This window comes from Pteropus medius, unplaced genomic scaffold (genome assembly GCF_902729225.1).
Source record: "Pteropus medius unplaced genomic scaffold, Ma_sr-lr_union100, whole genome shotgun sequence".
NCBI lineage: Eukaryota > Metazoa > Chordata > Mammalia > Chiroptera > Pteropodidae > Pteropus > Pteropus medius.
The window spans coordinates 12,132,449-12,157,310 of record NW_024345601.1 but is presented as its reverse complement, the minus strand read 5'-3'; the positions used below and the strand labels follow the sequence as shown (position 1 = coordinate 12,157,310).

Genomic DNA, 24,862 nt, shown 5'->3' with positions numbered 1-24,862 from the left:
GTATGTCTCATCATTGGTGATTCCAGATCACTTGGTTAAGGTGGTAATGGCCAGGTTTCTCCACTGAAAGTTATGATTTTCTCCTTTATAGTTAATGTGTGTCTTGAAGAAGGTATTTTTAGATTCTAAATATCCTGTTTCCCCTTAAACTTTTGCCCAGTGATTTTGGCATCCACCAATGGATCTTGCCTACGACAATTATTACTGGCAACTGTTAAGCATTTGATTTTTAAATGACCACGTGCCATTCCTGATTTTGCCAAAAGGTGGCACTAGCACTGCCTAAACTGAATCTGCTGACAGTTTTGATTCAAAGGGGAGGAATGTCCTTTCTCTATAAATATAGTCACATTTAATTATGTTTAACTCAAAGTAAAAGAAAAAAAAGAAGAAGAAGACATTTCTTATGAGTTTTTGTGATAATTTTCTCCCAAAATTTGTAATTTCTTCATGAAAAGATTTAGACTCAAGGGCCAAACATTGTTATTTTACAGGAAGAACAAAATTTAAAAAGTTAAAACAGGCTACTTATTTTATGTTTTTATTTTAGGTTCTGTAAAGGCACCTGCCAAGACAGAAGATCTTATTCAGAGTGTTTTAACAGGTAAATACCAGTCCTTCCCCATGGAATTTGGTGGCTGAATATTATAGAGTGTATTTGGAGGAAAGGAGATCTCCATTTATCTCTGAAAAATAGCATCATTAATATTTCTTCTCTAAAATATCTACAAATATACAGTCCTAGTTGAGGCCATATTACACGATATGGTCACAGAGAAATAACTATATTTGTCAGATAGGATCCTATTGGTGTAAAAATAATATAATTTTACAAGATATCTGTTTTAGAATCCAAGAATAGTTTCATACTGAAAACATGACACAGTGAGCAGGAACGCAAGTCTTCCCAAAGTGACGACAATAAACCGTAGTTTAGAAATGCATAACATGATTCATTCATGACTATAGAATACAGTGTTTGAGAACTGTAATACAGTTCAGACATATTTCGTATTTGATTAGTTCCATAATATATTTCATATTTGGTTAGTTAGTGGGACTAAAATTGGTACAAGCTTTCTTTAATACAATTAGCAACATGTAGCAGAATCTGAAAAATATTTACAATAATACTTGACCCTTCCACAACAGAAATGTACAAGCATGTTCACCAAAAACAGTACTACTGGTAAGAGCCCCAGACTGTAAAGAACTCAATGTCTATAAACAGTAGGGTGGATTGATAAACTGTGGTATAGTCACAGACTGAAATGGGACGCAGCTCTGGGGATAAACTACAATCATATACAACTGGGTAAAATTCACACACATAATGTTGAAGAGGCCAGACATAAAACAGCACATTGTTTTTGACTGCATCCACATAAAGTTCAAAAACAGACAAAAATAATTCATGCTATTTAGAAACACAGATATGAATTATACTTGGCATGGGGCAGGAAACAAAAAGAGGGCCTTTGTTCTGAGTGATGTTATTCAGGCACACTCACTTTGTGAAAATTTACAGGGCTTTATATTTATGATGTATGTACTTTTATGCATGTATTTATATTTTACAAAAATAATACATAAAATATGCATACAAATTACTTGAAGAATATATTTTAAAAACGTGTTCTTAAAGATTTAGTTTCATAGGGAACAATATAATGTTAACATATACAACAAGAGACAGAAATGTAAATAGAGCATGATTCCCAGTGTTATTTAAAAATAAGTTAATGCAGAGACAAAACACAGTGGGTCTGTACCAATATATTAGCAGTGATTATCTCTGGGTGGCTTATGAATGAGATTTGTTTCTTTATATAAATGGACATTGCCTTTAGCTTAAGTGCATATTAAAAGAATAGCCTTTCATGAACAGACTTTTTAAAAAGTTGTATTCTCTCTAGAATGTTTTTAAAATCATCAGTTAGAACATCTTGAACCCTGTTGCTAAACCTGCCATAGCTGATGAGCTGCACACCATTTCTAAAGATGTGGGATTGGATCTGTCACCAAAAAATGCAGCAATTCCTTAGGATTATAAATTATTAATATAATAAGTTATTATGCAACCATATGAGTCCATTTTGGGCCTGAGGGAAACCATTAAATAAATGTGCTTGATTTTCTCCCTGGCCTCTTTATCAAAAGAAATTGAATGTCAGGAGAATAGACACATTATAAAAAGGGGAAGCATATTTCAATTGCTTAAAGATCTCAGCATTTAGGAACATAAATTATTATTCTGATTTCAACATTTATCCACGGGAGATCTCATTTTCTATTCAAGTCTGTTGTTATTCATGGCGTCCATTAATTCTGAATCTCTCAACAGTTCTAAATATTTATGATAACATATTTTTGTTCCTAGAAGCAGAAAGTTCCAATCAAAGTATGGAAACATGTGAACAATGTCTTAATCTAGGTCCAAATAGATGATAATTTATTGCAGTTAAGATGCTATCAATTTTAAGGCACCTCTCTATGCATGGATGGATAAGAAAGAAAAACACTGACACACTATTATACTCCATTGACTATAAAATGCATCTTAATTTCAGAAATGTTAACGTTTTAAAAATGCATTTTCTATTATTGATGAAATATGTCAATAAAATACAGCATGTTTTAAGTTCAAGTTATGTCCCATTAAATGTTTTCTCAGCATTGGATAAAATAGGTAGTAATGTAAGCTACCAATAACCCTTATGGTGTCTTTGGGAAAATCACATTAAGGGATTACTTTTTACTTTACTGCTTTATACTGGAAAGCTTTGATAAGTATACAAACCTACGAAGTCTATATTGTGAATAGTGCCCCTTAGAGACGGTGCCGTAGAACCTGTGCAACCATTTGTTAAGCATCTGTAGGCACACTGCCTATAACTATGTTAAGTACTTTGCAGAAATTCTTTTATTTCATCATCATAACAACCCTAAAAAGTAGGGAAGTATTGCGATCCTTAAGGTGGATGCTGTTAGTGCCCCACTCAGATCCCCTTTATTGTCTTGTACACCCATCTCTGTGGTGAATGTTGGCTGCTAACAGCTCATAGCTTCCCCGGCTCCTGAAAATTGCCCTCAGCCAAAAAGAAGCCCCTCCCAGTACACCGTGCCTCCCCCCGCCCCCCGACTCCGCCAAATACGCAAGTGCTGACCATCTTGACTCAGGGTGAGACCAACTCTGTGGTACAGTTCACACTCCAGAGCTCCCTGTGGAATCAGGCAGAAGCCAAACTCCATTCAAGACCACATCCTTGTTTGGATACTTTCCCTTCCCTTTTGCTGCCCTCACTCCCTTCCTCTTAAGCCCCTTCCTAGTAAATCACATGCACCTGAATCCCTCTCTTGGGCTCTGTAGGGAACCCAAACTTTCTTAAAAAGTTCTGAGTGAAAAAATTGAGTCTTTGAGAAATTTGGTAACATAGTCACAAAGTTAGCAAGTGATGGAGCCACGCTGGAATCCAGATATGTTTGACATCAAAGCTCTGTTCTTAAGCTCCAGCTGACTAGGATCAGACAAATATTGCTCTACAAGCAGGTTGCTGCTCCTCCGTGCATCTGTACTTTCGGTTCCGCCATGTCTGTCAGCTCTTACACTCTTTTGTTGCAGAAGTGGAAGCACAGACTATTGAAGAGCTAAAGCAACAGAAATCGTTTGTGAAACTTCAAAAGAAGCACTACAAAGAAATGAAAGACCTGGTTAAGAGACACCACAAGAAAACCACTGACCTTATCAAAGAACACACTACAAAATATAATGAAATTCAGAATGACTACTTGAGAAGGAGAGCAGCTTTAGAAAAGACAGCCAAAAAGGATAGTAAGAAAAAGTAAGTTGAATGAGTAATGTTGGTTTTATGACACGAAGGAAGAGAGTCATTTACATGGATTTTTGATGTTTTGTACCATAGTTTGGATCTATACCACTGCAAGAAGGAAAGTCACCCAACTCCCTCCATTTTCTGTAGCTCTTGTGTTATCTCAGCTCAGTTTTGCCTGTGGACTGAATTTCTTTATTTGACCAAATTCTCAGAATAGATTTTCAGGAAGTCCTACCCTGGAGTTCTAGCCTAAGAGCCCAATACCAATTCTCTGACTTCCCATATTACAGCTGCCAAATTAGTGGGCATGAAATTTTTCCATGTACCTAGAACCTAGTTGAAGAGGCAACTCGTCTTACAGAAAAGAGAAGTCTCAAATATCTTTTGCTGCCCCATCTAAAACCCACAAAGCCCTCTACGGGTAACCCTTGTGTTTGAACCTAGGGGTTCCCCAAAGTCTCATGTTCCCAGACTTGCTGGGAAGAAGTATCTCCCACCCATTCATTCAACAAGTATTTATTGAGTGATTACTGTATGCTCCAGAGGACATAGCAATTAACATGACCCACACAATTATCACCTGCAAGTAGCTGATATGGTAATGCAGAAAACTATGTGAGCATGTAAGCTACCTGTTAGTGAACTAAGAGTCAGACAGGTTGTACTATATCCTTCCTTTCAATTTTTAATTGAATAATCTTGTCTCGATCCCAGGTTAGAGAGAGAGGTAAGGTGTATTTTTTATATCCGTATTGTGACACGTGATTTAACATGTGCTTAACTTAAAAGCGCAATCAAAAGCCAGTACTTGGATTTTAAAAATCAACTAAATCATCATTTCTCAGAACTGGAGCAGCTTTAGAAGCTACCTAGGTGTAATTTTGTCACTTCTTCAAGGAAGAAGCTGAAAGTTAAAGGCATTGACATTTACCCACAAGTACACACACAGTTCCAGTAAAACTTGGCCTAACACTTCTCCTAAATTTGTATTTTAGTGATATGTATGAAGTCATTTGTATATTCACATATTTATTTACTTAGAAGTCATATCATGCAAACTTCCAGCAGAATGTTGAAGTAACATCATAGAAGATGTGTGTAAAAATCCTACGAAAATAGAAAAAGAAAAACAACACACATATACATACACACAGACCGAGTGGCTGCCAGCTATTTAGACCTGCTGTCCAATACGGGAGTCACTAGCCACATGTGGCTACTGAGCCCTTGGAAAATGGCTCATAGAAATTAAAATGTGCTCTAAGTATAAAATACATACCAGATTTCAAAGACTTCACTAAAAAAAGAAAAGAATAAATAATAGCTCATATTTTCATATGGACTTACATTGACTTTATTTTATTTGCATGTTGAATGACATTTGGGGTGTATTAGGTTATATAAAATATATTATTAAATTAATTTCACTCATTTCTTTTTAATTTTCAAGATAACTGCTAAAAATTTTTAATCACATATGTAGAAAAAAAATCAAATACACGAACTCATGTTATATTTCTACTGGACAGCACCAAACATTTAATGTAATTTCTGTCCTTGAACACTGAATTTAGCTCTTAGCTTCTGAGAAGAGGAAATGTGGGTTAGACAATTCTCCTTATCTGATTAAAGGAAACTGGCTTGCTTTTCCAAGAGAGACAAACATTTTCCCAGTATTAAATTATGAAAGAATTCATCTCATGGCTCTTATACAGCAACATTAGGCAACGGGGGATGTTTTTAACTCTGTTTATACAGAAGATACAGAAACATTGTTCCCTTGGTTATTTTTTATACTGCCAAACAAAAAATCCCTAAGCATCTAGTATCAAAAGATGCATATCAAAAGATGCATCAGGAGAAATTTTTCTTTATGAGGCAAAACCGCTGAGGTCCCATGCCCTTTGATCACCTTAAAATCCTGAAAATACCTCAGAGTTATAAATGGGCATCATGTTCGTTAGATTAGTTTTTTATTCAAATATCCATCATCTTAACTGAGCTTTCCACACAATAAGAAGAGCAGATCATTTAAGGATAGTTTCTGTCCAGAGACTGGCGTACAGTGATTCTGTGTTGCACTTAAGAGCGTAGACTTTGCCCTTTCTTATATGTCTGCCCTCGGTGAGCTACACTGCTGCCCTCTGTACTGTGTCCTTAGGCATTGTTTCATTGAGACTCGGTTTTTTCAGATGTCAACTAAAGGTGGTCATACCCACCTCTGGGTTGTTGTGAAAGCCAAAGAGTGCGTAGCCCATGCTGAGTGGTCAACAATGAGTTGTCTCTGCTGTGGTGGTTGTGACTCATTGTTCTGGCTATACTGACTTCCTGCTACAAAAGATGATAAATGAATTTCATGTTCGCACCTCGGTGGAGGTCATCTCAGTGATGCCACTCAATTCTGATGGTAATTAAGAAAACCACCTCCAGGTTGCCATGCGATTCTCGTGTATCGGGATCTGTGCACCTGGTAAAGTGTTCATTCTCATTTCGCAGCACTGCACATAAAAATGCAAATACAAACATGTGAGGGAATTCTGCATCCCTTATTTGACAAAGTAGGATCCTAACACTGGCTTTAACCAACTGCCTCTCCATGTGGCACCACTGATGCTAGCCTAATTCACATAGAAAGCATCAGGAATTTGTGCCACCTGATTCTAAGAGACGTCTTCTACCTGTTATACTTGACTACAAGGTAAAATCATAGAAACAGAATCTGATGTGCTGGATATCTTAGGTGGTTTAGTTTTATTTTTTTCTTCTTCAGAGGTTTCCATGTAAATGAAAAGAGCAGACCTGCTTTTGTATCCCGTTCCCAATACTGTCTTCTTATCTATCGTGCCCTAGGCGAAGAGCACAAAACTGGAAGGAATCACACCATATGTTTTAATACAATAAGAAGTTAGTGAAAATTGCTTTGATTTATTTCAACATTAGTCCTAAACTTCTAAATATCTGTTAAATAGAATATGTTGGCTGGGAGGGTTTGCCAGCACATGTTGTCTGCACATCCTGTTTTCAATCCACATCATCCAAATGCAAAACACAGCACCTCTTCAACTCCCCCAACAGATTCCAGTCAATGCAGAGTCTGCTGAAGCTGTCAGAGGAGAAATGTAGCTAGGAATTACATTATACATGCCACCTGCAGTACATAAAAGGATAAAAGATTTAAAAATCTTTAATAGGCTCTGTTCTCCCCTCGGAGATTATCAGTCTCTCCACCGGCACCGCCAGAGCCCCAGGCCTCCTGGCTTGCTTTTCTGCCTCTACCTTCTTCTGGAATAACACAGATTTCTCCCATTTTCTGTGTTTGGGGACCCTCTACTGCTAGGATTGTCTTCAGGGTATCAGCCTGTACTTCAAGTGGCTTAGCAAAATATTTATTTTCTAACACAGAGGTCTCTCTAAGAGGAATTCTGGTGAACCACCTTCCCTCCCTCTTACTAGGACCTGCATGTTTTTTGAGTCAAGCTCTGTGTTTCTGCAGATCAGAACCCAGCAGCCCTGACCATGGTTCATCGATGATTGAGCAAGATCTTGCTGCCCTGGATGCTGAAATGACCCAAAAGTTAATAGACTTAAAGGACAAGCAACAGCAACAGCTGCTGAATCTTCGACAAGAACAGTATTATAGTGAAAAGTACCAGAAGCGAGAACATATTAAACTGGTATGTGATATAGGTTTGTATGGCTGGAACCCTATAGAAAACATTTAATGCCCTTGGATAACTTAAAGGGAGACAGCCACAGGTCTGGCTGGCACCTTCCTTTTGCTTCCATACCCAATCATCTTATTTTGATGCTAGTTTATGGAGAGAGGTAAGACACATTTTTTAGATCCATATTTTGACATATGCTTTAACATGTGCTTAACTTACAAGCACAAACACAATCAAAACATACTATTTGGGTTTTAAAAAACTACAAAATTATCATTTCTTAAAATTGGAAATTGCATAGTGTTTGTCACATTAATAATTTATAAGCTTCACTATTTTAGCATCTTTACCGCGCTCTTCTCTGTTCCTTAATGAGGCCATGTTTTATAGTTTTTACTTTCACTAACTTATTTTTGAGTTATAATAGTTTTTTGAGAGCTTTGAAATCTCACAAGGAATTATAAAACACCTTTAAAAAAATTAAGAACATGCTGCAAATACTTTTTTTTTTTTTTTGTATCATTGGGCTTTTCAAGAACTAAAAAAATTTACACAGCCCACTCTCCTTTATTTAGGAAAGTCAGTATCTAAATGGCCAACATGGACTGCTATCTACCCAATTACTAAGGCTCCCTATGAAAGGAAATGTCATCATCTGTTAATGATCAGTTTTGTCCTCTAAAATGTATTCTCATGAATTGTAAGATTCTCTCTATTGTTGTCAATGCCTAGGCACCTAGGAAAGATGCGATGAATATATGGTGACAGATAAATTAAATGAAATAATCAATAAATGTCCTTGAGAACCAGCTTGTGCCAAAAACAGAACAAATAAGTAAGCTTAATAGAAATTAAAGTAGTGTCTCCAGAGGAAATGGGTTCTGCGAAGTGTTTGTATGATGTGTCCAATTTTTTTGCTGAAGTCCTGTCCATCTAAGAGAATTCTGAGGCTGTTTTTGCTTGCACATTGGAAATTGATTGATATGTTAGCCATGAGTGTGTATTAGGCAATTCAGTATAATGCCTTGTTTTAGTACTGGTTCCCCGGTGACAATATGCAAATGAGAAGGCCAAACTCACATCAGGAGCTTATCAAATATCAGATTCCTCTTGATTAATATTGTCAACTTAAGTATGCATCAGGATCACCTAAAGGGTTTGTTAAAACAGATTGTTGGGTCCTACCCTGAATTTCCAATTCAACAGGCCTCTTATAAGGCTGGTGATGCTGCTCCCAGGACCACATTTCAAGACTCACGGCCCCATACCTAAATTGAGACTCAAGGATTTATCTGTAACAAGCTCCACATAATTTTGATGGGCCACCTGGCTTGTGAACTACTGAAATAAAATCTAAGCAGTGAAAGATAGGGAGCAGTCAGGTTTGGTATAAGGAAGGAATTATCTTGACAGACCCAAGAAAATGAAAGGGGATTTTAATGGGATATAATGGCTTTGGTACCCAGCTACAACCACTGCGGGGTCTTGGGTATTGGAGAATCTGGCATTCTCCAATACCCCATCCTTAGTACTCCAGAAAATAGTCATCATTAAAAATTAAATGGCATCATCTATTGAACAATCACCATTGGGCCATACACTGTGCTAAGCCATTTACAGGAATTGTCCAATTTAACCCTCTTTATATATCCACTGGAGTTTGGTACTATTGTCAGCCCATTTGGCAGGTTACAAATCTTACCAAGAAATTTAGTGACTTTCCCAAAGTTCCACAACTAGAAAGCGGTGCAATTGGAATTTGAACTTAGTCCTCTGACTCTAGAACCCCTACTTTATAACCATTAAGCAGCTACCTCCACTAATTCAGATTCCAAGCCAAAGTTATCATAATGACCTTACATCTACTTAGAGCACACAGCCAACTCCTTCATTACGATGACTGGGATACTGTGCTTCTCTTTTTTTTCCATTAACAGCTTTATTTCACATATTCACTCAGTTAAAGTGTATAGGTTGATGGTTTTTAAACTGGATTTGGGTTTCCAATAAAGCCTCAGCTCCTTTGAATACACATGTATGGGCCTTTTTTAAGAAGGCTAAGGCCCAAACACCTTGTCTTTAGAATCAAACAGTTTATTTTATGGTTATTTGGGGGCATCTACAATTTATACTACATGCCTTTAACTAATTTGTGTACCAGAACTTTATATCAACTCTATTTGTAATAACCAGAAATTGTTCTGCCGGAAATTCTTTTGACTGAAAGGCATGCAGAAGTGTCAGCTCTATCTTTGGGTGTGGTTCTGAATTATGAATAGGCCTTTTAGGCTAAATTAGACAAATGGAAATGTTATTAAAAATCGAGTAGGCCCCAGGTAAAAAGGAATATTTAGGTGACGTGGAAAATTAAACAAATTATTTCAGCTCCAAAAATTGCTTTGAGAATTAAATACAAATGTGTTTTGGTTAAGGATCGTACATTTCAAATGCCAGTACCCAAAGTTCAAGGATCTAGAAAGAAACCATGACACCGATAAACTCCCTGTTAAATGTTCATTAAAAAATTATTATTTTCAAAACGTTCTGATTGACACTGAAGATAAAGATGAAGAAGACATTATCACCACACATTTAGGGAGCATGTATTATAAACAGTTATATTACCATGTGATAAATGCAATATTAAAGATATCAATAAATCGATATGAAAACACAGTTATAAGAACAATTTGCCTAAATTCTGTAAACTGATAAACACCAAGAGAATGTTTTTGAAGGAATTGTTTATATTATCATGGGAGGTATAAAAATGCACACCAAGTGACATAGACTCTACAACTTCAAAGAATTTTTTATACCTGTCTAAAAGGATCTTTATCCTTAAAGCCTTGCATCTAAATAGCTCTGCAGCCTGGTTACTCCAAGTGTAGTAAGTACCCCAATCACCTAGAAGCTTGTTAGACATGCAGAGTCTCAGGCCCCACCCAGACATGCTAAATCACGACTTGCATTTTAATAGGAGTCCTGGGTGACTTGTTCCACATTCAAGTTGAAGAAGCATAGTTTTAAAGCCTATGGATCATTATCTTTGCTCAAAATGTATTTTTGGTAAGCCTAAAACTTGTTTTAGTTGAAATGGCCAATACATCGTGCTCTCCACTATTGACAGCTTGATCATTAATTTAGGTGAGTATCTATTGGTGACAAAGGTACAGGTGCTATGGAAATTACTCCTTTGATTTCTCACCTATATTTGCAATAGCAGAGAATGTTACTTTCAGATAAAGTTGGGTGAAAATGAAGATGTAAGTTCCCCAACCCCATTCCAGTTCCTGCGCTCCTGAAATCTCTCCATAGATATTGTGAGAGTCTGTGGACCCAAATTAAGGACGCTTGTTCCCGGGGAGACCTACAGGGTTGGAGAATTGGCTCTAATTTGTTTATCTGTTTTCATCAGCCACCACAGGTTGACCCTTAGTGTTGCCTATACCATTAGGGTTTGGTTTGAATTTTAAAGTGACTTTGGTAAGTGAAGAAAATTCTTAGGGGATCCCTCTGAGGGTTCTTGATCACTCACAGTAATCAGCCCAGCATCGCAATCAAGGCTAAACACTCTCACTTTGCCTAGTGAGAGAGGATTTTGTGTTGCTGTCCGTGGGTCCCTCTTCAGTCACAGCTGTGCATGGCCCTCCTCCATTTTGTTTTCTTCTTCCTCCTTCTTAGTGGTTTCAATAAAAGATTTTTTCTCATTTTTCTCTCACAGTTGTCGCACTCTTTATCCTTTGCAGAGGCTTGTTTTGTTTTTCTTTGCTTTGCTTCCTACCTTTTCCCCTCTTTCTCATATTTTAAATCTCTCACGTGTTCTAATCTTTTTCATTTTTCCCTTCCTTCACCTTGACTTTAACGGCTCATATTCTTCTTATACATCTGCCTGCCTGTCCCACTAGTAATCATTCGTGGGCCCCAAACCAGCATCGGTACCTATCCACTTGAGTTCCCAATTCCCTGCCAATCCCAGTGTTTCATAGTGAAAGCTCTGGGTGAATACTGATTAGCTGCGAATGGATAGCCCAACAAGATGCGAGTGTGGGTCTTGGGTGAAACAACGTCATTTCTTCCTAGTGCTCCCCCACTGAGTAGCTACATGACCACTCCGAACTTTAGTTTTCTCATTTGTCCAATGAAGATAAGAATAATCCTTACTTCATTGAATTGTCAGAAAGGATAATTAGATAGTGTACACAAAACATTGTTTTTACTCAACTTTTTTTTTTACAATTGCCTAGGAATTTTTAAGTTCAAATATAAATATGTATTACAATTTTTGACATCCTGCTGCAGCCTGAGGGAGCTCTTCACCTTCTTTTTGATGATTTCTGTCAGCACTATTTGCTATTGCTGCCTGTCTGGGAGCCAACCTTAAATTTTCTTCCTTCTATGGTTGCCCAGCTGAAGTATGTGTGCCAGGAGCAATTACAGTGTCAGGAAATATCTCTACTATAGTTGGGGTAGTGTTCTCTGTCTTCCTCCAATATTCTGACTTTACCACAGGGTCATTTTTTCTGCAGAAATAAATGACTTAGCTTTCCCAAAAACTTTACATTCTTTACCAAACAAGCAAACAAGAAATAACAAATAAATAAAAGAACTTATTAGTGAAATAAAGAATAAAAAATTGTCAAAATGTGTTCTTGTCAGTTTTCCTGCTCATCATTAGATAGCCCTAATAGAGTTCATGTTGTTCTTTGTGTGTGTGTATGTGTGTGTGTGTGTGTGTGTGTGTTTAGAAATGATATTGATCTGAAATTCTATTGCTTTAATTATGAGCAAAAATAAGCATATTTCCATATATGTATTGGCCATTGTATTCCTTTTTTCCACAAACTGCCTGTTCACATCTATTGCCTATTCTTCTGTTGAACTGACTCCTGTTCTTTGGACCCACGTAATTCATACTGTATCTTTTCATTTATTATTTTAGGATGTTGGGCAAGTTAGAGAGTATGAAATATGCTTATATATTCATTCACTCACCAGAAGTATTGAAGGTCTTCTGTGGACCTCATACTGGTGGAAGGACTCCATGTGGACCAAGCCCAAATGTGGTCCCTGCCTTCAGGGGCTTAGAGTGATTAAGAGCACAGTTCCTGAAGTCAAGCCTACTTTATGCCCATCTTTATCAGTTAGCTTTGTTATGTAACACACGCCCTAAGACTTACTGAATTAAAACAAGGACTATTTAGCTCACGGTTCTAGGTATAGCATTTTGAGCTTGATTCGCCTGGATGATTCTTCTGGTCTTGGCTGGGCTCATTTATGTGTCTTTGGTTCAGCTGCCAGTCACCTAGGGGTGCTACTTCTAGAGGTTGGCCGACCGTCGCCTGGGTCAACATAGATGACTGATACACATCTCTCACCATCCAGTAGGCTAGCCTGGGCTTGTTCATGAAGAAGTTGGAAAGGTATCCAATTGAGAGGAAGTAGAAGTGGGCAAGTTCTCTTAAGAGGTCTTGTGTCTTCCTCCTTCTTTGGCCAAACCAAAGACTTGCCCAGATTCCAGAGATGGGGAAGTATACTCTATTTCTTGCTTAGAGGAGTTACAAATCATATTGCACAGAGAGCAGTGGAGAATTAGCCTCCCCACCCCTCCCCTCTACCCCCAACCCCGAATCTACACACAGCCCTCATAGTTTGGATGTGAGATTCAGTAAAACAATTCATGGAAATTTAACACGCTGCCTAGAACATAGCCATCATTCTTTACCAAAGGACAATTTGCACAGGATTTAGGGTGAGGAGACATGACTTCCATTTTCAGATATGTAGCTAAAACAGTTCACTTCTTAAGTGTCTGCATTCTCATTTCTAAAATAAAAAGCCTGTACAAGAATGCTTGTTAAGTTTTCCTCTGGCTGTAATGTTAGTTTCACTTAAATTATAGAATACAGAGATTGTCCAACTCTCAAACCTTTTAAAATAATAATTAGGGATTTCAGTTTAAAGCAATACACTTTTCACTTTGGTTTTCCTTTTGTGTATGTGCACAGTTTAAGTCTTAATATATTCTTGTGTGCTAATATTGACTATTTAGGTAAGATTGGGGGTGAAAAGTCAATAAATAGAACCCTCCCCAAAGGCAAAGAAAATAATAGTTCTGACTTGTGTCAACTTAAAAAAGCTTAGGGAACAGAAGAGATTCTGCTGAAAGGAAAATTCCAAAATAGAATCCACAAGTCTGATAATTTAGTTTGTGCCCTCTGGAATTACAGGACTCATTGCATTCCATCTGGCAAGTGTGGGATGCTGACATGATATATTTTACATTAAGAAAAAAAGTGGCTGACATGTTGTATTTATCTTCATGAGCAGCTCTTCTGTGTCTAGCTTCCAAATGAACTGTTGAAATATTAAGCCCTTGATTTATTGCTATTTTAGTTACAAACCACAGGGCAAATCATGTCTCTTTTAGCCAGGTCTTCTTTGCAAATTATTTGAACACCTCCAGTTTGAATATGTTTGCTACTTTCTCACATCTGAGTGATGAATAATATATTTATTTCATTTATTCGAAATTAAATGACCTTGATATCTTTTAGAATTATGAAGTCCTATCCTAAAATTTAGTGGTTTGAGTTTTTTCTTCAGCTGGTTTCATAATATAATTTGACTTGGTCAAATGCAAACATTTTCTCATTTGCTTTTATTTTAATTATTTTAATCAAGAAACTCGTACTTGCATCATTTGTGATAAAACATTAACTTTTCGATAACTCTTGCAAGCACCTTCATTAGCATTTATAATTACAAAGAGATAATTCTTTGGTCTGTTATAAGTTTTTGCTTAAAGCTATATATGAATCATTTTAAGTGAAACTTCTTTTATCATAAAAATTACCTTTATCATTAAAATGAATATTTCATGGCCATAAACTCATACTTTTTAAATTATTTTCAGGGTATTTTAAACCATTATTGAATACCAAAAACACTTACACCATGGAAGAATATAATTTTATAATTTACCAAAAGAACATTAGAGGTAATTTAGATATTATATTTTACTAGTGAAGAAACAAGCCTCAGAGAATTGAGATGAAAAAAGCCCAGGCATCATCTGGATTGATAAACTAGACAGAACAACGAAAGCTCCCTTTATCAAATTTCTTGATTGTTTTTAGAGTTTGAAAATATTTCCAGTCGATAGCTTCATAAAAGTATACCCAAAATATCATTCAAGGGAGTATGTTACATTGATCCATTTACATTCCCAGAAAGCTAAAAAGCTGACATTTACTTTGGCATAATTTAAAAGTGAAAATGTTAAATGTTATGCATTCACGGGGCCAATTTATTGACATCAATTAAGAGTTTTGGTCAGATTTCCACTTTTATTTATTTCTTTGCCCAGCATGAAAAAAAATTCCAAGGATCCTAAACATTTAGATTCAAATAAGAAGCTGTAAATTTTGTTTAGCTATAGAAATTTAAAAATTAATTTTATGATCAAGATAGTTGCCCCTTTGGTCTAAGAATTTCTCCTCCTGAAAGAACAGAGAGCTAGTGGAGAATGTCAGCTCCATGTGGACAGGGCTTGTTGGTCAGCTCACAGTTGGACCATCCACACTAGCATAGTATGTAGTACTGCATAGGTACTCAGTAAATATTGGTTGATGAATGAATGAATATTCCTCAGTTTGAATGGCAAGATACATCCCAGTATAAACACCCACCTCATTTATAAACTGTCAGTAATGTGCTTAGTCCACAGGTCATTACTTAGTTTAGAAGCATCACAACTTAATTCTTTGTAGAAGAAAAACAAATGATTCACAGTGAAAACTCAGAGTGGGTACTTTGACTAGCAGAGCAGGAGATACCTTCTCTAGATATTACTGGAAGGGGAAGGAAGATGAGTTGTCTGAAGTGAGAACATTCCCTACTTAACTTTTTGCCTATTTCCTAAAATTATCTTTCTTAGAAGAGACTCCAAAGATGCCGATTTCTGTCCACATATTTTTTATCCCTTTTGAGCTACAGTCTAGGAATTATTCTCTTCCATGGAAACCATTTTTTCACCCTCAAATGACTAAACCAAGGGAAATTCAGCACAGATTTGAGAACAAGCATGAAATTATATTCCCCTGGGACTTTCCTTTTTCACTCCTTAAAAGGTTTGAAACATTTAACTATGAGTGAGAAACAAATAAGCAAAATTATTGAGATGTGTCTATTCCTTTGGGCCAGAAAAAAAAATCGTACTAAAAGTTAAAATTGAATGTTGTTTACTGCATTTCAGTTTACCACATACCCTCTTGGTTTATTTCCTAGGAAATTTAAGCTAATCTTTTCTTCTTTTTTTTCTTTAGTGAGTTTTGTGGTTAATGCATACATGATTGATGGGGTCTTTGAGTAGAGCCTGTCTATTAATAAATACACCAAAAGTGAGTGTACCCTAAAATAATTAAAAAGCATTTCAATTATTGTGTGGAAAATTCCTCTCCAGGGTCATATTTTTACATTTCATGCAATAGAAACCCTGAGCACAAAAATCAGAGATTCTTCCATGTTATTTGGGTATAAGGCAGTGAAATTTTTAATTTTACTTCTTTGGTAAGGATTCTCTTGGTTTCAAGTTACAGAAACTCATGATGGACTAACTTAGACAACAAGAGTATATGCTACAAAAATACATAGAGTGGATCACCTAAGAAAAAAAATAACTTTCCAAACTGGGGGAAGGGAAAACAAAGAGAAATAGGCACCAGAAATATCTCTCTCTCTCTCTCTCTCTCTCTCTCTCAATGTCTCTCTCTCTCTCTCTTTTTCCATTAGTATTATTCTTTTCCAAAGCAGCATATATTCTTAGCCTTGTCAAAAAAATGTAGGCACCGACCCCTTCTAAGTTATATTTCTTTATTCAGTGACAGGTTGGAAAAATCTTGGGGAAATCCATGTTAGGGTCACATGACTGGCCAAGCTTGCGATCTTAGACCAGTCGCCTGTGGCCAAAGTCAGGGCATGACTGGTCCAACTTGGATCAATGCCTCCCTGGACCAGTTACCTTGGCCAAGGGATGGCATAAAGAATAGAGCAGTTCCTATGGGAACCACATGGGGCACAGAGCCAGTTCTCAGAAAGCAGAAGCTTTTCCTGGAGAAGTAGTATTGGATAGAGAAAACCATAAGTGAACACCATACTCTCTCTTTTAAGGGTAGGAAAGAGATAAAGTATTGATTTATATATATAACCCCATTGTCAGTTTGACGTAAGTCTGACAATACTGGCATATTATTAACAAAGACGTGATATTAATCATTCTGCTTTTGAGACCTTAAGTCGAGGAAGTTTAAATGAAAACAGTAAATGTTTTAAGGGCAAAATCACGGTAAGAGTGATGGTCTTTTGAAAATATCTGGAAAGGGCAGAATGTTACAGGCAGATGTCTGTTATACAAGAGAGTAGGGGAGACCAACGGGGATCTGAACACAGTGGAAGAACATTTACATACGTGTCCTATTAAACACTGAGACGCTGTCCTTTTTAAAAAAAACATATGCCTTGGGATTCTAAAGAAACTCTTTTTATTAGTTGCATGCAAAAGCTACATTTTAGAAAAGTACACTCGAGTTTCACAATAAGACATTTATTCCTGAGGTAATAAAACTTAGCTTCTTAAATCCCAAGATTATGTAGTTTGGAAAGTATTTCAGATAAGACAGTCCACAGCTTGGACATTATGCTCCATAGCTATCACCAAGGTCATGGGCAGTGTGGTTTCAAAACTTAAAAGATTTTATTCACAATATTTTTGTGTCAATTTTAAGTAAAGCCTGGGGTTCCAAAAATTATTAAGATTAGGAGACTATAGTAGTAGCATAATTTGGGGAGGGGAATAATAAAGTATGTACGTACAAAGGTAAATATCTATAAGGGATATCTTATAGAAAAAGCCAGTTAAGATGCTAAGGCCTGGAGTTATCTAGGCTATCAAAGGGGAGAATCACCAAGGCTGGTTTAGAAAGGAGAGGGACATGGACAAGGGGAGATCTTAGCTGGTCTCTATTCTCTTATCAAAAGCAGTTACAGCAGCATAGTCCAATGGAACTCTCTGCAATCATGGGAATGTTCTATATCAGTGCTGTCTCCCATTCAAATGGAAATATCATCAAGGTAGAAGAATAACATGAGAAAAAGTGTAGAAGCAGGTGTGTGCCTGGACAATTCTGAGAGTAAAATACTGCCTAGTTTATTGGATATGCTGAATGCTAATCGAGAAGGGAAATTTAGAACTGGAGCATAACATAGTTGCTGATAGAGAGTCAGTTAAGGATTTGATACACACAAAAGGGAATAATATTGGGAATGGAGTAGAAGGGCTAAGGAGAGACTGAGGGCAGGAAGGGAATACTTGCCAAGTCTATTCTGAAGTTAATGAAAATCTGCACCAGAATACTGTTAACACAAAGCCATGGGATATGCAGTGACAGAAGAAATTTAAAAATCTCCATGACTCATTAGCGGGGGAAAGTACCCAAGAAGGAACTGAACGATGATATTTAGTGGGAAAATGCAGTGACTTCTTTGGCGAAAGACGACCCTCCCTAAACCTGCTTGTGGAAATGTTAAGATGGTTGTGAGTATCCTCAGGTAGAGTTGGTCAAAGGTAGTTGATGATGCTGAAATAAATTGAAACTCCTAAAAGAGTTAGAGGAGGAGTGACCGTGGAGATTGCTGGAGATAGTCTAAATTAAGGAAAGAGAGTTTTGTAAGAGAGTGGTTAAAATCTGGAATGCTTTCAGAAGGATAAAGTCATGATTCCCAAACTGTGTGTAAAAGCACCCTGGGGCACCATGTTGAATTCACAAGGGAATTGTAGGATATTTTACATTTTTAAAAGAAAAGGAGCAACATCTTTTGGGCACTGTGCAAAGTACTACTCTTAAGTTGTTTGGACCTAATTATTTAATAAATAAATGAAACTTATTTTATTTTATTTTATTTTATTTAGCCTAAGAGTACCATGAAAAAATTAGTGAGATCCTAAGGGTGCTTTGAACTAAGAAAATGTTCAAATTTCTGGAATAAAAGTTAAGGCCTTGAGAAATGACCAATAAGTTTAGTAGTGAAAAAGTTTTTGTAATCTTAAAGCAAAATCAGGTGAATCCCAGAGGTTGGAGTGGAAGAGAGATGGTGGGGTTGAAGAATGTGAAGATGGAGCAGTGCAGCTTTGGAAGCAGCAATTAGTCTTCCACTTGGGGGGTGGAAATGCAAGGAAGGTCAAGGATGGAACAAAAGTTCAGGGTTCTGGGAGGATAAGGAAAAGAGAAATGTGTTTTTATGCAAAAGGAATGTGTCCAGTGTAGTAGAAAGTTTGAGAAGAGAAAATGAAATGGTGGATTAGGTCCTGCCACAGGTAGGAGAATACAGGATGGAAAACAAAGGCGAGAATCTTTCTCTAAGAACCTATTGATGAGGTCTATTAATACTTGCACATGTGTTTTCCCTTTCAGCTTTCACAACTACCCCAGGAACATTATCTCTGGGTCACGAGTGAGAAAGCTGAGTTTGGAGTAATGGAGAAAATGCAGATAAAGTTCCAAAGGTCTTTTGAGGCAGAGAAGAGGGAATTTGAGAGGATGTTTTAGTCAGTTTGGGCTGCTATAACAAATGACCATAGATTGAGTGACTTAAACAACAGTTATTTCTCACAGTTCTGAAGGCTGAAAGTCCAAGATTAAGGCACCTGCAAATTCAATGTCTGGTGAGAGCTCACTTCCTGGTTCATAGATGACTGTCTTCTTACTGTTTCTTCATATGGTTAAAGGAGCTAGGGAGCTCTCTGGGGTCTCTTTTATGAGGGCACTAATCCCATTCACGAGGGCTCCACCTTCATGACCTAATCGCCTCTGCAAAACTCTATCTCCTAACACCATTACATTGGGAGTTAGGATTGCAATATATTAATTTGGGGCGGGGTGGGGTGGGACACAGACACTCAGTCTATAATGGAAGGTTTCTTCTAAATTGTCTTCATTTTTGTCAATAATCTAGACACTGCTTCTCAAACTATAACATGCACAAGTATCTCCTGGGAATCTTCTTAAACCGTAGATTTTGCCTTCAAGTTGATCTGGGGAAGGAACTGAGAATTTGCATTTCTAATGTGATCCCTGGCAATGCCAATGCTGCTGGTCCATGGGCCACACTTTGAATGGCAAGATCTAGAAAGTCAAGTCATCAGCTCAAAGTTTTTATGATATTGCCTGGTATTTAGTAAGTGCTTAATAAATATGTGTTGGATTGTGGTTAAATTGAACGGTTTAGACAAAGATGTGTATTCTAGGAGCAAGAGAAATGAGAACTAGTTCTTCTATCAAGAGAAATGAGAACTAGAAGAGTAAAGAGTAAGTGCAGATGGTCTGAGGGAGGGCCAAAGAGGAAGGCCAGGGGATGCAGGAGGCAGGGAGCTCCTGTGGAACCTTGAGGAAGTGTGGTACTGGCAGTCGTATGGGGACTAAAACCAGATCAAAATAAAAATGAGTGGGTAGAAGGGCTGTGAGATCTCAGGCTCAGTGGCTTCACTGACTGGATATTGACGTTGCTGGGGATGAGGGCAGTGGTGTAAGAAAAGCAGTAAGTGTGACCAGGTTCTGACATAATCAAGAAAATAAGAATATCCTCTGGAGTCAGATGAATAATAGAGATGATAACATGGGAACAGAAATATGAATACCATTGAATTCAAAAATGTTGCTGGACGATTTAACAATGGTCTGTATAGATCCCCTCAAAGTATCCAAATCATCCAAGATTTTGAAAATACTGATTCCCAGGCTCTGCCCCTAGACATTTGGAGTTCACAGGCCTAGGAACAGGCCCTGGAATCTGCGTTTTTAAGAAGTTGCCCCTAAGTATTCTAATGTTGCAGCCAAGGTTGGAGATCCCTGGATAACTCTCTGTAATGCCTTGGGGTGAATGGGGGAAAATAAAGGTCTCTGGGGAAAGAAAGGTACTGAATAGAGGCATTGCAGGATCCTCAAGGAAATTTCCAGAGGCTTTGCACACCAAATTTAACATCTAGACAGCTTGATAAATGGCACTACAACACTGTAATATTTCATGATTTCTTTAATTGCGATGGTTATGACCAGGCAATCTCTTTTGAATGATCAAATAGATTTTCTTCTGGCCCAAGCCCCAGTTAATATTTGTTCAGATTTAATCCACTTCACAGATGAATGCATCAGATTTCATGTTCATGATAAATTAATGTGGATTCTTTATTGTAATCCTGTGAGAAAATTTATCCCTCAACTTCTTTTATTCTCTTAGATAAGAAAGGTTTTTTATCAAACAATTTCTAAAATCATAATGAAAAGGCAGCATGAGAAAGTGGTGAAGAACATAAGGTTGATTTGTCTGGGTTTGTACCCAGCTCTGTCACTTACTACCGTTGTGGCCCTAAGCCAAGAACTTGAGCCCCGCGTGTCAGTGTTTTCATAAGTAAAATGGAGGTACTAGCACCAACCTGATAAGGCAACTCTTAGAAGTGAATAAACTAATACATTTAAAACTCTTCAAATTGTGCTTTGCATGTATGAATTATCGATGAAAGTTTACGGACATTACAATTATATTGCCTTGTCACTATTGTAGCTACAGCGTATATAAAACTGGTCAATTCACACTGCTATATCTGAGTCTCCATCTCTAGGGAACAGCAGTGCAGCCTTTCATAGGACATCCACACCATCCATTTGGTGTCAAGTAAGAAGGGTTGAGTCCAGTTGCTACTGCTGCCTGAGCAATGGCAGAAGGTTACACCTGGAATAAAGAAAGAGGAGGGATTAGAGGGTAAAATGACCCTCTCGTGATTGACAAGCATTTATTGATCACCTAATGAATGCTAGGAATTGTGCGAAAGGCCAAAGATACGAACACACTGTTGTTGCCCTCTTGAAGCTTGGTTTGATAAGAAAATAGATGCAAGCAAATAAAATAATTGCTTTCATAGTGATCCACTAAAAGTTCAATGCTAGCACAGAAGAGAATTTCTGATGTCTTTTGGAAGTCAATCACACAACGACACAAACATCAATTTCTAAGATGGGTAACTCCTATCATCTATGAAGCAATTAAACAATGGATGATATAGCTGGAAACGAAGAATTATAATTTACAGTTGATTATAACTCACATTTGTATTATACTCATTTTATTTTAAGCTTCACAGTTCCTCCAAAAGATAAAGGCATTGATAATCTCATTTACAATGAAGAAAATGCAGGTTTGAAAATGTGGGCCCCTTGACCAAAATCATAATTTGAATAAGTCTTAGAGTGGGGACCAGAATCTGGGTCCACACCGTTAGTCTTTGTGCTGAGCCAAGCTGCAGTAACTAACTCAATAATCTAAGGAATCCTGTTTAATTAAAAAGAGATAAGAAGAAGAATTTTATATTAAAACCTAAATAATATGTTTTTAAATTATGTCGACATCGCCTATGTTAGATGTCTGGCAATTCCAACTATTGCTAAACATCAGTGACAGATTTTCTAACTACAGATACTGTTGTTTAGGGGAACATAGGGAGGGGTGATTTGTTTATGATAATATAAAACAGAACACTGGCATTTTTTTTCTCCAGCTTATTCAAAAACTGACGGATGTTGCTGAAGAATGTCAGAACAATCAGTTAAAGAAGCTTAAAGAAATCTGTGAGAAGTAAGCCTCAATTCTCATTACAATGGACTTGTGTATATAAATGTATTAAACACAACTACACACTTTTGATTTGCCTTTTTTTCCCTTTTACTTCCATTTTGACTTCAGAGAGAAGAAGGAATTAAAGAAGAAAATGGATAAGAAGAGGCAGGAGAAGATAACAGAAGCTAAATCCAAAGACAAAAGCCAGATGGAAGAGTAAGGAGAAAGAACTCCTTCTCCTCCACCTTTACCTGAGGATTAATTTTATTCTGCATCTTTCTTAACCATAAAGCCCCATCTGTGAAATTTCTCCTAAATTAACCTTTCAAAAGATCCCTTTTGTAAGGTTTTCAATGTGGAACTCAAAAAAGGACCTTTTATATAAAGACAGAGTAAAGAATGTCCCTTAGGACAAAGCAAAATACTCACTTCTAATGTCAGGCAGCCTTCTTAGCATTTAGTGAAAACAGTTTGCTTTTGGGTGGAACCTGACCTTTGTCCAGAGCTGGTGTATTGTACCTTCCTTGCAGCAGTAATAAGAATGTTGAGAGTTCTGTAAACTTTCATCTGGAATTCTGAGATTCTTATATTTGTTGATGCCTGTTGATGTCATTTGCTTTTAGGGAAAAGACGGAGATGATCCGGTCGTACATCCAGGAGGTGGTGCAGTACATCAAGAGGGTACGTGGTTGTTAAAGAACAAAAATTAAGAGTAAATTTAAAGATCAATTGGCTTTATTCAGCAATTCATGAACTAGGCAGCATCCTATCTAGTAAATAGAAAGTTGCTCTGAAGAGTTGTACAAAGTGGAAGGTTTATAGGCAGGCAGATGGGACACAGAAGTTATAGAGGTGATTATTACAGGCAAAGTTACCTTCCCTTAGGGGAAGGCAGTGGGTTTTATCAGGTGGATTACCTGCTAGTGTTGAAGGTGGAAATTCCAGACTGATTGGTTTAAAACTCCATTCTTGGGAGAGGCTGAAATTGCAATTAGGTTTGGTGGGGCTTAACAAAAGTGACTCCATTTGGGGCTTGTTTCTTTTTTTTTTTAATTGATTTTTATTTATTATGGTGACATTGGTTAATGAAATCCAATAAGTTTCAAGTGTACAATTCAACAGTAAGTCATATATATATTGCATTGCGTGTTCTCCTCCCATAGTTAAATTTCTTTCTATCACCACATCTTTGACTCTTTTCATCCCATCTACCTCCCCTCTCCCCACTTCCCTCTGGTAACCTCTAGTCTACTGTTCATGTCCATGAGTCTCTATTTGTTTGCCCTGTTTGTTGCTTTTAGGTTTATATCCCACATATAAGTGATATCATGTGGTTTTCAACTTTTTCTGTCTGGCTTATTTTGCTTAGCAGGATTATCTCGAGATCCATCCATGTTGTTGCAAATGGCAGTATTTTATCTCTTCTTATCTGTTATTTCTTTTTAATACAGTTACACCCTCTCCCCTTTGCAAAGCCTGTGGGAACCTTTGACAAGCACGGTATGCCTCTGGAGGGAAATGCCATTCCTCCTTGTACCTGTTTATTACCAGCACTGAGAAGAGCTGCTTCGCAGAGCAGGCACTCCATAATCAATGTTCCTGCAAGTTTAATTGCAAACCTGTATATAAAAAGGTTCACTTAGAGATAGACATCACGAGTGAGTGCCCTTCTAGTTGCTACGTGGGATGCTGCCCAATTCATGAATCACTAAATAAAGCCAATTAGATCTTCAAATTTAAAAAAAAAAAGAAAGAAAGAAAGAAAGAAAAGAAAAAAAAGAAGAAAGGAAAAAAACAAGAGTGACGTCAGGAATCATTTCCAAAGTCAGAAGCCCAGAAATATGATGTCAATGGGAGATTCCCCAAAAGAATTGTTAGTTGTCATCAATGGCAGAGAAAGATGACAATCTCCAAAGGCCATTTTATTTTTTATTTTAAAAAATTTAATTGTTATATGGAAATTTTCAAATATTAACAAAAAAGTATAAATAGTATAAACCATTGATCACCCCACCCTCACTCCTGTGTACTCATCAGCTAGCTCCAACCCTTACCAACAGTCTTCTACACCTGTAAGGGCAGTTTTTGACCAGAGTATGAAATAATTAAATGTATGCCATAGATCTGAACAGCTTTCAATTTTTTCTGAAAATATTCACTTGAACATTTGGATGCAGATAACTTTCTTTGTAACTTTCTTATAGTTAGAAGAGGCACAAAGTAAAAGGCAAGAAAAACTTGTAGAGAAACACAAGGAGATACGTCAGCAGATCCTGGACGAAAAGCCCAAGGTAAACTAAACTGGATGATAATACACAGTAATTTCATTTTCTTTTCATTCATTTGAATAACTCCTCTCTATTTCATGTACCTTGCACACAATCACAGATCAGTTCTCACGTGTGAAACTCATGTATCTTTCTCAATGATGGTGAAAAACCTTTATTAGCAATACTCAGTAAGCCTTTGTCACAAACTGGTGAGGTTTAAAAACTGCATATACACAGAACCCAGCTCCGGAGATTTGGTTTTAATTGGTCTGGGGTGTAGTTCAGGCATAAGTATTTTTAAAGCATCCCGGCCCCTCTCCCTTGACAAGATAGGGAGAATTAGAGAAATTAGCTAAGCCTCTTCAGCTTTAAATATCTGATGTAATATTGTAATGGCAGTCTTCATCCAGCAGAGGATGTCCTGTAT

At 37.1% G+C, this 24,862-nt stretch overlaps 1 protein-coding gene across 1 annotated transcript in view; it reads left to right on the top strand.

Moving 5' to 3' along the window:
- PLCB1 (phospholipase C beta 1) overlaps positions 1-24,862 on the top strand; it is a 411,190-nt gene that overhangs the window by 311,119 nt on the left and 75,209 nt on the right. The window contains 7 exon segments of the mRNA XM_039874578.1: positions 551-604; positions 3,623-3,842; positions 7,327-7,507; positions 22,107-22,183; positions 22,292-22,381; positions 22,789-22,846; positions 24,370-24,456. Coding sequence (XP_039730512.1) covers positions 551-604; positions 3,623-3,842; positions 7,327-7,507; positions 22,107-22,183; positions 22,292-22,381; positions 22,789-22,846; positions 24,370-24,456 — 767 coding nt within the window.